The sequence below is a fragment of the Taudactylus pleione genome, unplaced genomic scaffold (genome assembly GCF_031769625.1).
Source record: "Taudactylus pleione unplaced genomic scaffold, aTauple2 ptg000116l, whole genome shotgun sequence".
Classification (NCBI taxonomy): domain Eukaryota; kingdom Metazoa; phylum Chordata; class Amphibia; order Anura; family Myobatrachidae; genus Taudactylus; species Taudactylus pleione.
Window position 1 is genome coordinate 25,429,556 of NW_028284518.1, and position 16,116 is coordinate 25,445,671.

General features: G+C 39.4%; 1 protein-coding gene across 5 annotated transcripts in view; it reads left to right on the plus strand.

Annotated features, from left to right (window-relative positions):
- The window catches only part of PIGN (phosphatidylinositol glycan anchor biosynthesis class N), a 491,207-nt gene that overhangs the window by 240,419 nt on the left and 234,672 nt on the right, over positions 1–16,116 (plus strand). For all 5 annotated transcript variants that reach the window (XM_088471817.1, XM_088471818.1, XM_088471815.1 and 2 more), the window contains one exon: positions 13,323–13,505. In XM_088471817.1, the coding sequence (XP_088327943.1) occupies positions 13,323–13,505 (183 nt within the window). The remainder of the gene's footprint in view (positions 1–13,322; positions 13,506–16,116) is intronic.

The window sequence follows — 16,116 nt, forward strand, 5'->3', positions numbered from 1 at the left end:
AAAATAGTAGCTGTTTGTGGCTTAAATATGTTTTTATTATCTTTATATTTAAGTACAGCTCATTTTCACAGTACTTTCCAGTAACTGTTCAATAGGTTTGGGTGCAAGATGCCAGTGCTCGGTATCCCGGCTGTCAGAATACTAACAGGGTTAGGAGCCCCTGCCCCTCTTCCTACCCTAACCCTCCCTCCCCGTTTCCTTGTTTACTGGATATAGGTTTTTGTAGTCTAATACAAGACAAAAGTCATGTATACATTGTCGATATATTAAAATGCAGAAAGGTTACAATCTACTTCACTTATATCATTATAATTGTATATTTCCCAGCTATATTTAATGGAAAAATAAAGGTAATACTAATATTATTAGTTATATATGAATACACAAATGGATTAAAATTATTATTTCTAAAACAATGATTATGATGTTTAACTCTTTATCAAACACATACTGTACAGCTACCATTCAATCCTGGAATTATCCATAAGCATCAGAAATCTTTATGACTATAATTTGAAATTAAATTAAAAAAAGTAATGACATATGCTATAAATTCCATTAACAACAACTCACTGTATTCTCTAATAAATAGATTCAAGTATATGTTGTCTCCTCTGGGCCTATGAATATACTTATACCTTATGCATAATAATATAGTACTATTTACAAAAATATAAATTGGCAGCATTATCCATCATACCCTGGTATAAGATTCTGCTCACTTCCTTGATCAGCCCATTATAAAACCATGCTAACACACTAATAATAGTCTTGCCATAAAGGCAGTCATTTATGTGATCCCAAAGGAACCATTAATTCCAGTATAGAAGTCAGCTCACTGATCTAGTTCCAGAGCTCAGACATGGCTAATTATTTAACATGGGAAACATATTTATTATAACTACTACTATAATGGACAAGAGGCTTTCAAAGATTACTTTGGTTCGCAGTGGAAGTCCATCACTTAGAGTTCCGAGCTCTTCCATTTGGTTTATCCATGGTTCCCAGAGAGTGTAAGAAGATAATGGCTCACATGGTAGCTTTACTCAGGAAAAAAAGGGTGTTACCATCATTCCATATTTCGACGACCTGTTGGTAAAAGCAGGTTCAGAGTCTATGCTGTTGCAGCATTTGGAGGTGGTCAATGAAACGTTGGAATTTTATGGGTGGGTAATCAACTATCCAAAGTCCAATCTCATACCATCTCAGCAGATGATCTTTTTAGGTTTCTTCTATGATACTCGATAGCGAATCTATCTTCCGTCTTGCAAATTATGCCCTATTGAAAGTCTAATCGTAAAAAGTTCTGGCTACTGCATGATAAATAGCTGCTTTAGTCGATACCATTATTATTATTATGAATAAGAGGTTTATTTAGCTTTTCAGGAAGTGAAAGGTGTCATATTTTGGCAATATTAAATATGTAATATTGACAGATTGGTACAGGAATTAGATGTTCGGGAAGAAGGATAGGGCAGAGTCAAATATGACACACAGACAATGGACTTGAGAAACAGAGGAGAGGGAGATGTTATCAACAGAGAGGAAGAGATTTTTTGAAAATAACTGAGTTTAAGGATGCATTGTAACATCCAAGAGGAGACGGATAATAATAAGGAAGTGACAGAGGAGAGGACTGTAGTGGAGAGATCAGGGGAAATTTTGGATCATCTGCATAGAGGTTGTTGTTGGAGGCCAAACGAGTTCTCCAAGTGTAGAGGGAGAAGAGATGGGTGCCAAGTACATGACTTTTGGGGACCCTGATGGGAAGGGGAATTGGAGGAGAGGTGGAGGTGGGTGTAAAAAGAGTGTTAATGGTTTGGCAAGTAGGAGCTGGACCAGGACCGAGGTTAGTCATGGAGCCCAAAGAAGTGTACGGTTTTACAGAAGGAACGAGTTGTCAACAGTGATGAATGCTGCTGTGAGGCCGAGGAGGATGAGAATAACGTGCCTTTGGATTTGACCTTGAGAAAGTTATTGACATTAGTACACCACCTACTCAAGGAGCTTGGAGGCGTAGATAGATAGGTTTTCCCCCTCTGATTACTACCTAATCTATCACCCTAACCATTATCAGCACCAGGAACCTATTCTGTAATCTAGGATCTGTGGCACCAAATGAGCAGCAAAGTGTTAGTTTTATATATTGTATTGCAAGATTAATTTTTTTTTAATGCAATATATCTAAGGTAGAGATGACCATCGATGGGTTAACATCAACAGTCAACATTGATGGTACAATTGGTTGCTATCCTCACTGGTATGAAACCATCGACGAGGAACCATTGATGATTTTGTCCATCAAAGATCATCCCTGATGCCTTATTCACTGGGCAGTGGGACAATCAGAGGTGAAGGCAGGGCTTCAGGCCGGAGCTATGGTCCGTGCCTCGGCAACAGGGAGTGAAAAAAAAACATTGCAGGGTTCTGCGCCATCGATGACAGAGGACCATTTGATCTCTGCCATCATGGCAAAACCTTCTATCAATGGTGATTAACCATCGATGTTTGTTAACCACTGATGGTCATTGGCCATCCCTAATCTGAAGTATATTATTCCCTTTATTTCATGGGATTTTACTCTCACACTTTTTACTGCCACACACATACTCTGTAAACTTATGCTTTCTTTTAAATCAAGGTATCAAGCATAAGATAATTTTGAGCAGTGGTTATCACTCCCTTGCTGAATAAATGTTAAATACAGTGCCTATCAGGGACATGGGCATCATAGCAGAGGGGCAAAGGGATGTCAGAACAGAGAGAGGCAAATAAGTAGCTCACCCCCACCCCCACCCCCCACATATTTGATAGAGGCACCAGACAATGTATTGCTGGGCCACCTGGAGGCTACCATATTGCGATGAAGGAGAAGACAGGAAAGTAGGACTCCCTACCCTTGTGTGGAAGAGTTAGCCTTCCTGCCATAAGATTCTTAAACTTGGAAATAAGTTTATGTAAGGCTGTGTGAGGCTGTAATTATGTCATCTATTTTAGTGGGTATATTATTCACAATTCCAGTAGTACTTCAGCTACTGTAGGTATTTCCATTGAATGACTGCATATAGGTATATAGCCCTCTGGGGCTAAATGTGTATTGAAATCAATATGGTAGTCTCAAAACTACTCTTTGTATTGTATGTCAGTCACAAAACTGCTCCATGTATTGTGTGGTGGCCTCAAAATTGCACAATATAGCATGTGACGGCCTCAAAACTCTTCTCTGTATTTTGTGGTGGTTTAATAAATGTCCTATTGTATGCCAGTCGCAAAAATGTGCTTTATATTCTATGGCAGTTACAAAAATGTTCTCTGTATTGTATCCTGGTCACTGCAATGCTGTGTGTCTTGTCTGGCAGTCACTGGGATGCTCTTTTTACTATACGGCGATTACTGGGATAGTCTGTTCAGTGTGTAGAGTTCCTGCTGGGCTGTTTCAGCGGGGTGCCGTGCCCTGCTTGCTTTTAAAAGGCTTAAATGCTCCCGGTTCTTATGGAGACGCTGATCACAGCCTGACGCTCATCTCCCACTGTGCCTCTTCCTGTCCCTGCCATCCGCATGTGCACTGCATCTATTCACAGTGCGGGGAGAGTTTGGGGGCATGCCTTCTTTTCGCGCAGAAGTGCTCTGATTCTTGATCGGCACCCCGCCCGATAATGGAGCTAGAATTAACTCTAGTTTGGCGTTCACTGAGTTCTGACTGTGTTGCTTTATATAGTTTGTGTGTGGAGGAGTATTAATGTAATGTCAGGTGTAGTTATTGATGTCCTATTTGAATTTTGAAACACCTGGCCCTGGGGACCCTATTTTTCTATCTTTGCTCTCCCTTATGTCAAAAGCTGACTACACTACTGATTTTGAGACTCTGAATCATTAATATCAAAACCATATTTTAACTTATTAGATGTACCGATAGTTTATAGAAATTGAAATAAAACTGTTAAGTATTTCACTGGCTGTTTTATAAGCATATTAATTATTCTAATGGAATAGTGATTTATACATTTTTATGATCACAGACAAGTAAAACACATTTATTGCAGACCTACAGTAGTTATTAAGAAGCCATACTGTTAGGGATTGTTTAAATGTCTTTTAAATTTAGCATAGGAAAGTTCAGATTTGTGGAGACCTTGTAAATTTGTATGTGCTCTCAGCATTTGCTTTGCCTTTTGCCAAGAAAGTATTTATTTAAACAGTTCCCTGGTCTGGCTTATGCTGTGCACTGCTTATCTTTCCTTTCACAGAACTGCAAATAAATTGCTCCTCATAGAAAGTTAAAGGAGGCTGGCTTAATGGGATAACACAGTCCAGCCACCATTCCATTTAGGGAAATGTTAAACACGTTTATATTTTAGATACTGTGCATCCACTACAAAAACTTTGCTAAAAGAATATTATAGGTGAAAAATTAAACTATTAAAACCTTGGAAATTCAATTATAAGCAACAGTTGAGAACCAATAACTATGCTTTCCGGTTCCTGCTTAGTGGCTCTATGTACATTTCCCAGGTCATACGTGTTATGGACTTGCAAATTATAGAGCACACTGTACAGTAAACTGAAGTATGTATGCATTCAGTTAGCCATTTCCTGTTATATTGTGTGGCTGATATTTTTGATGTTATATTGGGTCTGAAAAGATGGATCGCAATCAAATGTTTGCCATATGTTCCCCCTGACAGAATATTGATCAAGCGTACGAAAATGCATCTGCCTGTCCAATTCTATACTCTCTCACATCCTACAGGGCTTTAACTCTCCAGTTGAATTAAATATTGCATTTGGAGTGGTCATTTTATTTATCCAGCACTCCTACTTTTTCTTATGTCATCTACCTTTAATTGATAAATAATACTCCATGTTTTTCTTTACTATCAATTTGTTCAAATCAAATTAATGCTACATTACAGGTAACCTTATAAACCTGATACAAAAAATTAGTTTTACCAGTTATTGATGAAGGTATTACGGGCCTAATTCAGAGGGGGACGTAGTGCATACTTGCCTACAGTTGCACTGCGGAAAAAGACGCAGTTAATGCTGCACTAGGGTCCACCTCTACATCAGGCCCTATGTCTTTTTTGAGCAGGGCAGAATAAGAACTTAAAGTGGCCCATGAAAAATTGCTGAATGCTAATCTGTTATCATTAACATTTTTATTTTCTATTTTTTATGCTTTTAGCTGGATCCGTGCAATTTTGAATCAATATTATTGTGGCCATAGGCCTTATATGCTATTTCCATCTGCGTACCATGATATTGCATTATTTTAATGTATTTGATTGATTGTTGAATAAATTGTTAATTACTTTTCAAACCAGCAGCTGTGTAAAAGCGCTCCCATTATCTTTTCTATAATTCAAATTCTGAGGTGGAGTTCCAGATCCACATCTGTGGGGGCAGCTACAAGTCCGTGAAAAGATTTACTAAAATATATTTGCAACTGGTAAATTATGAATTAGCTAATCAGATACCAATTAACAATTCTCCAGGGAATATCCATGAGACGCCCTAATTTCGAGAGTGGGTTGGTCTCATGGATGCCAACCACTTCCCTAATAAGATGATCAGTCTGGGACGTTGATGACGCCATTCACATTGATTTACTCATCATAAACCCACTCCAGTTGCACCATACTTTCAAATTGTGGATTTGAGCAGTAGCCTGTGGGGCCACATGAATGCAATTCTGCGCTATTCCTCCCTGCACCTCCAACATACTTGGTCAATTTGGGACACTGACATAGAGGTCTTTAGAAAAGTTGACAGTTATGTATCATACTATGGGGCCCATTTATCAATGAGTTTTATCATATGCAACAAGTTTCAAAACTTGTTTTAAAATTTGATAAACTTAAATTGATAATTGTGCTCCAGCCAATCCGCTCCCAACTGTTATCTGTTTGAAAAATGACAGTTGGGAGCTGATCGGCTGGAGCACCGTGTATCATACACAACAAGTTTTAAAACTCGTTGCGTATGATAAAACTCGTTGCTAAATGGGCCCCTACATGAGTTTTCCCCTGTATTATTTATTTATAACTTTTGGGTTATTAGAAAACCAAGCAGACAAACAATGTGGAAGTATAAGTGTATAATATATCAATGGTTGGACATGTTCCTCCTTAATCAGTATTTCTTTAATCTGTGAGAACCAGTCAGTTATATTTGACACAATAACATATTTACAGAAATGTGGGATAAGCAGTTTAGCTGCACTTAAAACTTTCTAAGGTGTATATTTGCTCATAGCAACCAATCAGATATTACTTATCATTTATCTGGCACCTTCTATAAGATTTTATATATAATCTGATTGGGTGCTATGGGCAACACATCCACTTCTGTAAACCCGCACTTTAGTAAATAAAAACCCTAGGTTGGAATGTATGTCTATTCTTGTAAGCAAATTAACACTGTGTAACAGGAAATACTGCATTTTTCAGTACAGAGAGATTTTTGCCATGTATGTCTGCATGCGCCACTTTTGAGGGAATGGTGGTACTCTAATATAGGAGTATAGTGATTATTGACAAGTGCTGCTACTGAAGATGATATCAAATACCACAGCACTTCTGAGCTATGTTTGCAAATGCTGGACAGTGATTTATTTGCCGCTGTGCAATATATTCTGTTGTTATGTGCATTTGTAGGCAAATAAAATTGGTCATATATGAGACAAGTATGGGTATTCAATATGGGAGCGAAAACTCAGTTTTTGCGTTAATATCGCACCTATGACATCATTATCGCAGGTTTTAGTTTTACACCGTATTCAATTTCAAAGACTTTTCGCAGGTTCGAAAAGTCTTTGATAAAAAAACGGGGATAACTTTTCACCATTGAATAGGTGTCGAAAAAAAGTGCAGAATTGGGGTTTAGGGGTGCAGGCTTAAAAAAAATAGCCTGCACCCCTGGGAATTACATTTAAAAAAGAACTGTGTCAAAAAAAGTTTAAAAAAAAATAGGGACACCCCAAATAATTAATTTAAAAATTGTAGTAAAAAAAGAAAATTGGGAAAAATTGTTTAACAATAGGGAAATAGGTTCAGGGCTATTCTGCAAGTATGCGGCAGGTGTTTTCTAGAATAGATTTATAGCGGCAGGTGCACAATTGCAGAATTTTTAAAAACTTACTTTAGGGACATCAAAATATGCTAGTACCCATTTTCATGTACCCCAAATTTGATGGGACCACTTAAAAAAATGAAAAAAATAACCTAAGTGATCTTCTGCATCACTTCTTCAATGTTGGGAAAATTGCACCTGCCGCAGCTGTTTAAATCCCCGACTTTCATTTGCAGGCTAAAACGGGGGGACCCATAGTGATCCCCCATGTTTTTACAACTTTAGGGGGGTCCTACAATTTTTTTAAGGAAAATTTCGTAACTTTACGCAAATCCCACTACGTAGGCTCCCGTTTTCGTTAGTTTCATATTGAATACGGGGATAAGCGGGCGCGCGCCCGATACTTTATCCCAGGTAAAAGCTCCGATATGAAACGTAAACTTCGACAGCGAAGTTTACGTTTCATATCGAATACCCCTCAAGGAGTTATTTCTACTGTACTAGAGGTTTTTATAGTTGTTTTTTTGAAAACCTAATTTCAACTGAATTTGTTTCAAATAAAATAAATGGTCTGAGAGGTATGCAAGTGTATGTGACTTATGCTGGGTGTAAACTAGGTGCATATGCTACAGTACTTATAATTCTGCAAATGTGAGAACTGTACCTTGCAATGTCCTTTTGCTAATGTTAAAGTCACATATTTTACGGAAGATATTTTCCTACTCTTAAATAAAAAGGATAATTAAATGCTGTAAAGATACAAAAACAGTTCTGGGGACAATAATCTGGTATGTTCTTACACTTGGATATCATCACTGTGCTGTGCTGGCTGAGGTTGTCTTACTTTTTGGAAGGAGGACTGTACGCTGTGGGTTATAGTGTGACCAGCCCACCAAGAAATGCCATAGCCTGGTGCTGGTTGTGATTTTTGCGTAGGGACTCTACAGTGTATTTGTCCCAACATTAACAAGCAACCAGCACAGGCTTGTATTTTTTTTTTTTTAGGAGTTTAGCAATTTTTTTAAATAAATGTATTTTTCATTCTACATTAAAATACCAGACCTCCTCACCAAAGACGTATTTTACATCTGCGTTTTGGACGTCAATGTATCAAACTCCAGCATATTAGGCAAAATATGGCTAAATGCCTGATATCTCTCATAAATGCCAACAGGTAAATTTGTGGGTTCCCTAAAAGATATATAACTTACAAGTCAAATAATATCCTTATTAGAGTAATGGCCTATAGCTGCAGCCTCAGTGCTTGGAACACAAATAATAGTTGACCCAGAACACCACTGCCTTCTACCATTTGCAATTGAAAAACTAGAAGAAAATGTGCCATTTATTTTTACTTCTACTTAGGGAGTAGTGTGTGAGGCTAAAAGTTTATTCAGAAAGGAAGAGTGTACGCCAAATGCATTGAGCGTGTGGGTCATAAAATTCCAATTGATATCTCAAATGCTTTCTCAGCATCAACTGAAAGCATCATTTCAGAGATTTCACTATGAGTAACACAGTGAATAATGCTTATAAGTTTTGGGTTATTTTGTCAGAATCCATTAGATCATGATGTATTAATTGAGAAATACATAATTTGTGGAGTTTTTGCATGGTGACATCACTACCAGTTAAAATGGCTTGGCAATTACTCTGTATGTACACACACCTCGGTAAATTTTTCTCAAATGCCACCAGATGTGGGTTGTAGTGCACTACTTGAGAGTTTTATGTTGTATAGATGGAGTTCACAAAGGATTGAAATAGTAGTTCGCTCCAAATACAGAATAAACCACCCTTGTTGTGATCCCCTGAAGGCATGGCTGCTCCCTCCAAACATGCCATTACGAAAACATGAGTCATTCAAATCTACAAACAGTGCACACAGTCCAGAGTTGGAATCCACAACTGGTCTGCAGGACAAAAAAGGCCAGATCAAAGTACTGTAAATACAAATAGAGAACAATCAGAAGAGCTTGGCTTTCTGCAGGGAATGCCATCACTGCTATTAAATAGGCAGGCAACTAAGACAGCAGGCCACTCTCTCTGATTCAAGACCCATAACCACAATTCCTCTAAGACTGACAAGCAGGTCCAGCTAAAATTGGGCTTATGAGCTCTGAGCAAGCTGCACATTGGAAGGGTAGCTATACCTTGTTGGAAAGGAGTTTAGAAGTAGGCTATAGTGTAATGAATTCCCATGTCATTATTGTTTTATGTAGTGATTATATTGCTGAAGCAAACCAGGGGCAAACACATGTAAATGAAGTACAGGAAGTGCACGCACATACAAGTTTGGTCACAGAGTAGCCATAGCTCAAATACAAAAAGGCAGCCAGTTAATAACAGGGACCAGTGTGCTGTTTCATGGAGGCTAACTCAATAAACAGGCCTGAGTTGATTATATGGGATGTAGACTGGAACCCGACTGTCTAAATGCTGACTGCCTTCCAGACTGCTTTACCCCGACTAGGGATGAATGACAGGCGTCTAAATCTAGACGCCTGTCATTTGCACGACGTATGGAGCCCGGCATCCCGGTCGAGCAGATGCCGGGCACCGCAGCGGACAGCCGTGGGGGGGGGGGAGGGTTAGGTTTAGGGCTCCCGGGGGGGACTTTGGGTTAGGCACCCCCCGGGGGGAGGTTAGGGTTAGGCACCCCCCCGGGGGACTTAGGTTTAGGCAGCGGGGAAGGGGGGGTTAGGTTTAGGCACATGGGGGGAGTTTAGGTTAGGCACCCCTAAGGAGGGTTAGGTTAGGTTAGTAAATACTTACCTTTAGGACGATCGGGATTTCCTCCTTTTTCGGGCAGCCGCTGTCGGGAATTGAACCGCCTGCCATGCGGCCGGCGGTAATACACATCACACCCGATTTAATGGGGCATATTTAATAACCAGTGGTGCTTACCGTGGGCAGATAGCTTTGTGCTTTAACACATGGAGCTATTTAATTAGAAGTTCATTTACTCCCACAGTAAACCCATGACTAATGTGCGTTAACCTAAAGTTTCCGGTTAAGTGCCCCGAGCTATGGGTTAATATGCTCATGATGGCTGTGGCAAGGGCAGAAAGCTGATTTCTGTTCGCAGCTCACACTGGTGGAATTTTACATTTTTGAAGTCTGTTTGTTATATCATAAAAAGCTGATTCAGATGACTACCTTCAGACATAAAGATAATATATACACATACAGAAACATAATTAAATAAATGATAAGATCAAGGTAACAGTAGTATTAAAAAGTTTTTGAAAGTCTGTTTGTCTGGTATAATTTCTTAGAGATATTATGGGGTCTATTTACTAAGCAGTGTTAGGAGACAGTGTGAAAAGTGATAAGGTGCCAGCCAATCAGCTCCTAACTGCCATCTCACAGGCTGTGTTTGAAAAATGACAGTTGGGAGCTGATTGGCTGGCACCTTATCACGGTTCACTCTGTCTCCTAACACTGCTTAGTAAATAGACCCCTATATTTTAATATCACACTTACTAGTAGGTAGAAGCAGCCATTATAGATACAGGCTAAAATAAATGAAATGATTGAAAAAGTTAATATATAAGTTAATATATCTTCCTCAGATATGTTAAAATGCTAATTATTACAAAGTAATAATTATTGATTGTGAGAAATAGAACATAAAAACAAGTTAATCTGTAGAGGAGCCACATTTTATCTTTGCATATAGGATCATGTACATTGTGCTATTATAGTGAAGCTTACTGAACTCGGCATTTATTTGTTTCAGGCGGGACTTTTAATGGTGATTATTTATCTTTGAGTTAGTAATTTGTTATTTTAGCAATATTTGATCTGAGTTTTGTTGTTCTATTTTCATGGGTGGAGGTATGGGTTGGCAATATGTTTTGTTAAGATTTTATCTTGTGTTCCCAAAATGGTGGAAAAGGGGCCCTAGACTGCACACCCTGAATATGTATATATTGGGAGGTGCTACCTGTGGAGACTATTGTTGCAAACATACAAAAAAGAATTACAGATGCACAACTCCAACATTACTCATTAATTATACTGTATTTAATAATACATTTTGCAATAGAATTTTGCAAATAATAAAAGAGGTTGGTTTTGGCATAATCATGGCCATGGTTATTGGCTTACCCACCGCGCCCAGGTAACCTCTGAGGGTAGGTCCCTAACATACTGGGGTTGAAATCCATAGCGCAGAACTCCCCCAAACCAGCCCATCTGAGCCACACATATTCAGGGTGTGCAGTCTAGGGCCCCCTTTCCACATTTTCTATTTACTGTGCTCCTATGCATACATACAGTATAATGAGTAATGTTGGAGTTCTGCATCTGTAATTCTTTTTTGTATGTTTTCATCTTTGTATGTTCCCAAAATGGTTCAAGTTATTTTGCTCTATCTTCATAGATGGGGGTATAGATTGTTCTTGATTCAAAGTTTGTCTGTATTATGATGCAACAGTGTTTCCAGGCAGTCATCTGGCATTAGGTGAGGGGTTGTGGTGGAAAAGTATTACAGTGCCTGCTCATGTACTGTCTCTCTTTGCATTACTTCTCAGGCCCTTTCCTGCTTAACTTCCAAGTTCAGATGAATTTGGGTGTTTCCAGGAGAGTATGACTGTAGTGATGACACCTATCGAAAGCCCTCTCCCGATTATCCAGTAGTTCTTTAAAGCACTGAAACATCTTCCAAATTAATCTTTTAAGAAGCTATTTAGCTCAAAGTCTATATCTTGAATTTTTCTTCAGTGCTATTGAAAATTGAGGATGGGGGTTCTGCTTCCTGTTTTTAGTGCTTAGCATCTGTTGCAAAAAAGAATCCCTTGCTGTTCTTGTGCTCTTTTGAATATATTTTTTTGTTTACTTTCCAAGATCTGTTCTAAAAGTTAATCTTCCAGCAGTACAGATATGTCCATATACATCTATCCGCTACACATACACAGGAGCTCCATGTGACTCGGTAGCGTTGATCGTCTTTTCGTGCAATGCGAGTAGAGCGCACAAGCAGCTTCTGCTGATTAAAATAATATGCAGCATGCCTATATTCTGTGTGTGACTGCTGGTGCATCTGCATGCAAAACGCTACATTACAGTGTTACAGTCACTGACAGTGTAACTTCGCATTTTGCATGCAGATACACCCGCAGTCACACACAGAATACAGGCATGCTGCATATCATTTTAATCAGCAGAAACTGCTTGTGCATCCTATTCGTTGTGTGAATAAGACGCATTTTAAGGTAAAAAGTCGCACCAAAAGACACTCGGTGCTACCGAGCCACTGCATGGTGCAGCTAGAAGGGCTATTTAACGTGCAAGAAGGCTAGATGTATGTGGATGTATCTGTATATGCCAATGTCTTCTTATAATCTTCTCAGTTTCCTAATGCTGACGATTGTAATGAGTTATGAAGTATGGCTGTGTCTCTTCATTGTTCCTTTCCTTGTATCTCAGGAATTCTTTGCTATTTGTCCTCCTTGCTACCTCTATCGATTGTTCTATTGATTCATGATCATACCATTTTTTTCAGAAATCTCTCTCTTAAATGTCCTGTTTCACGCCGGGTTCTTTTAAGCTGTTCTCCCAGTATTCCCTTGATTCAGGTTCAATGATGTTTGCTAGTGAGTGGATGTAGTTATTACAGTCTACTGCTTTTATGAATGTTTAGGCGTGAATTTCTCCTTCCATGAATAAAGTCAGGTAAATTGCTTGAGTTGGGTTAGTGTTTCTTTATATATCATCAATATATCATATATATATGTTCTCCATATGTGTACACAGTCTTCAAATGGGTGGTTATTCCAGATATTGTCCTTCCACTTTACCATAAACAGGTTTGGTGTAGCTTGAGGCAACTTTGGCCCCCATAGCTGCACCACCTGTCTTATAGAGGGAGCTTACATACCAGAAGAAGCTGTGGTTCAAACATTTATTCTATTCCTTGTGTGACAAATTTAATTTTGTTTCATCTAATTTTAATAAAAATAATTAAGTGGAATTTTGGTGTGAAGAAATAGGATTGTTGTTTGCAGCAACTGGATATATAAACTCTCCATGTTACTTTGCCCTTGATGCTTAAATGTAAACCTCCCAAGTTGCCCTAAATGGGCATAATGTCTCTGTAACAATTTATTATAACACATAATCTGAAACAAATGGAAATGTAGTTTTATTTGCAGGAAGTTCTAACGATGAACCACTAATTTTCATCAGTGTTTTTGTGGCTTTTGTTACTTTAACCAAATATGTTTGATTTTATATTTTTCTAACAGATGGATCTGTGCAGAACTTTGATTGATCTGGCCTTAAAAGGACTTGCTTATTACCATACCTATGACAGATTCTTCCTTGGCATAAGTGTCGTAATGGGATTTGCTGGTTGGATTTCATATGTAATCTTAATCATTTTAAAGACAAATGACAGTATATCGGAGACCTATGAGAGTTATAATGGGGTAAGATAAGTCGCCTACTACAAACTCTTGTTACTTTTTAATATTTGTATATGATGAATGCCTACATTTAAACTCATTGAGGTTACTACTCTATGTATTTGACATATCTTACACCATAGTCATTACAATTTCCTGTGGACAAATATAGGGACTGATTTTGATGCATGTAGGTTACATACTGGCTATTTTTCCATATAGACAACAAACACTGGACAGCTTTATTTTTACACTGCAATTTAGAGGTCAGCTAGGACATGCCTCTCCCGACTAAATCTCTCTGCGCATTTTAAATTTGCCCCAACTGCCGTGCAGAAAAGAAAATATTTACCCTCTGTACAATATCTCCTGATGACACTCACGCTTTAGAGATTACTTCCAATTACAAATAACCAATTCTGGGTTATATAAAAATAAATCAAGTCCTTTTTAATAAACATGCATTCAAATATTGGGCAAATTATAAATTCAGGACTAAAGCAGCAGGATAATTGGAGATCAAAGCAATACATCTTACCTCCGTGCGCTACAAGTCGTGTTAAATACGACGATGCACATTGGACTAACAAGTAGCTCCTGCTGATTAAAATGATATGCGGCATGCCTATATTCTGTGTGCAACTGCGGCTATATATGCATGAAAACAAAAAGACACTCTGTGCTACCGAGTCATGCCACAGCATGGTGCGACTAGAAGGGTTGTTTAATGCGCAAGGAAGTAAGATGTTTGTGGACACATCTGTATAAACCAACTATAGAAACAATCACTGTACTAACTAATATGTAATTTTAGAGTTGACTTAGGGCCTGATTCAGCAAGGAACACAGTTGCTAATACGCACGCAATCGGACGATTGTTGCGTTCTGCGCATGCTTATGCATCGCAGTGCACGTGCCCGAATTAGCTATTGCGATCGGGATCGCAGAGTGATTGACAGGAAGCTCAGTTCGTGGGTGGTAACGGTGGGGGTGGTTGGCCGAACACAGGTATGCCAGTGCGTTTGAACGCCGTTGCAGGGGCACACATAAATTATCCACTGCAATGGTTTACGCAGCCTGAGGCCTGACAGCGTGCTTGGAAGTTAGCAATTTCTGAGTAAGGTCAGGGCTTGTGCAAGTGTGTGTGAGGCTGCGATGGTACTTGATTGTATCGATGTTTTCGCAGTCTTGCTAAAAATTCCGGATATACAGTATGTAAGGTAAAGTGGGCGTCCTTATGTAGTGTAGCATACTATTGCAGTTGAACTGCGTGCATAATTGCTATTGCATTCGCAGTTGCGTTCCATAATAAAGCAGGCCCTAGTTCAAAATATATTTTGTTTAAATTATGATAAACAGCCAATAAACACACAATACACAGTGCTATAAATTAATTAATTATGAGCAACTGGGTTTAAAAACAATATTGCACCATAAATAGAATAATCCGAAAAAGGATGTTCATATATTTGAAACAAGCCCTTCAGAGTCTGAATTGAACTTTTGAATGAATATTACTTTTAACAGTAATTACTGTTAGCAGTCTAGGATAATTCTAAAGTCTTGTAAATTTATGGAACCCTTTAGAACTCCAATCTGGAATCCAAAGGATTAACAGTCCCTCCATACATAGCAGTTCCAGTGGCAAGGTAAGATCACCTGCAGTGCAGCATGGTTTTACCAAAGTGCAGATGTGTCAAACTTTTTTTATTACATTGTGCCATATGTATCACGCTCACCAGAGATCATATTCAAATAACTGAGCTGCACATTGGCACAGTGGTTAGCATTGCTGCCTGACAGAACAGAATGTTTGCATGGGTATTCTCTGAGTGCTCCATTTTTGTCCCACACAGAGACATCCTGGGATTTGGATTCTGACACTATCGGCTTAGCAGTAACAGGAACAGAGGCACAGAGTCTAATGCACCAGTGGTGTCTTACAATGGACCACTGCTAGGAGATTTAGGTTTTTCATCAGCCTTTATGCAGGTGGCGCCTTACTGCTCTGGTTCATAGTGTGAAAGGCTGGAAACAAAGTGCAAAAGTGGTGCCAGCAAGCCATGGACTGGTACAAAGAGGGTTCACAGAAAAACCACAGTGATAAAGCTACGTATTCTCATTAAACAAGCCAAGGACTTTTACACGAGATATAGCTATGTGACCGGCGGTCGCAAGGCCGCCGGTCACAATACCGACTGCTGAACGCCGGCAAAGGATTTATGATAAGCGTCGAAATACTGACGCCTATCACAATCCCGACGGCGGAATCCAGGAGGACACGTGCCCGAACGAGGTAAGTACAGGCCGCGGGTCCTCTTACCCACGGGGGGGAGGGGGGGTTAGGTTTAGGGCTGTTAGCGGGGTTAGTGTCAGGTTCTGGCGGGGGGAGGTTAGTATCAGACACCCCTAGGGGGGAGGGTTAGGCACTCCCAGGGAGAGGTTAGGGCTAGGCACCCCCCCCCGGGAGGATTAGGTTTAGGGAGCGGTATAGGGGGTTAGGAACCTCTTGGGTGGAGGTTAGGGTTGGGCACTAGGGGGGAGGTTATGGTTACGCACCACTAAGGAAGGGTAGGGGGTGGCAGAGGAGGTTAGGATACTTACCTGCTACTGTCGGGATCTGAGATGGGTAGAT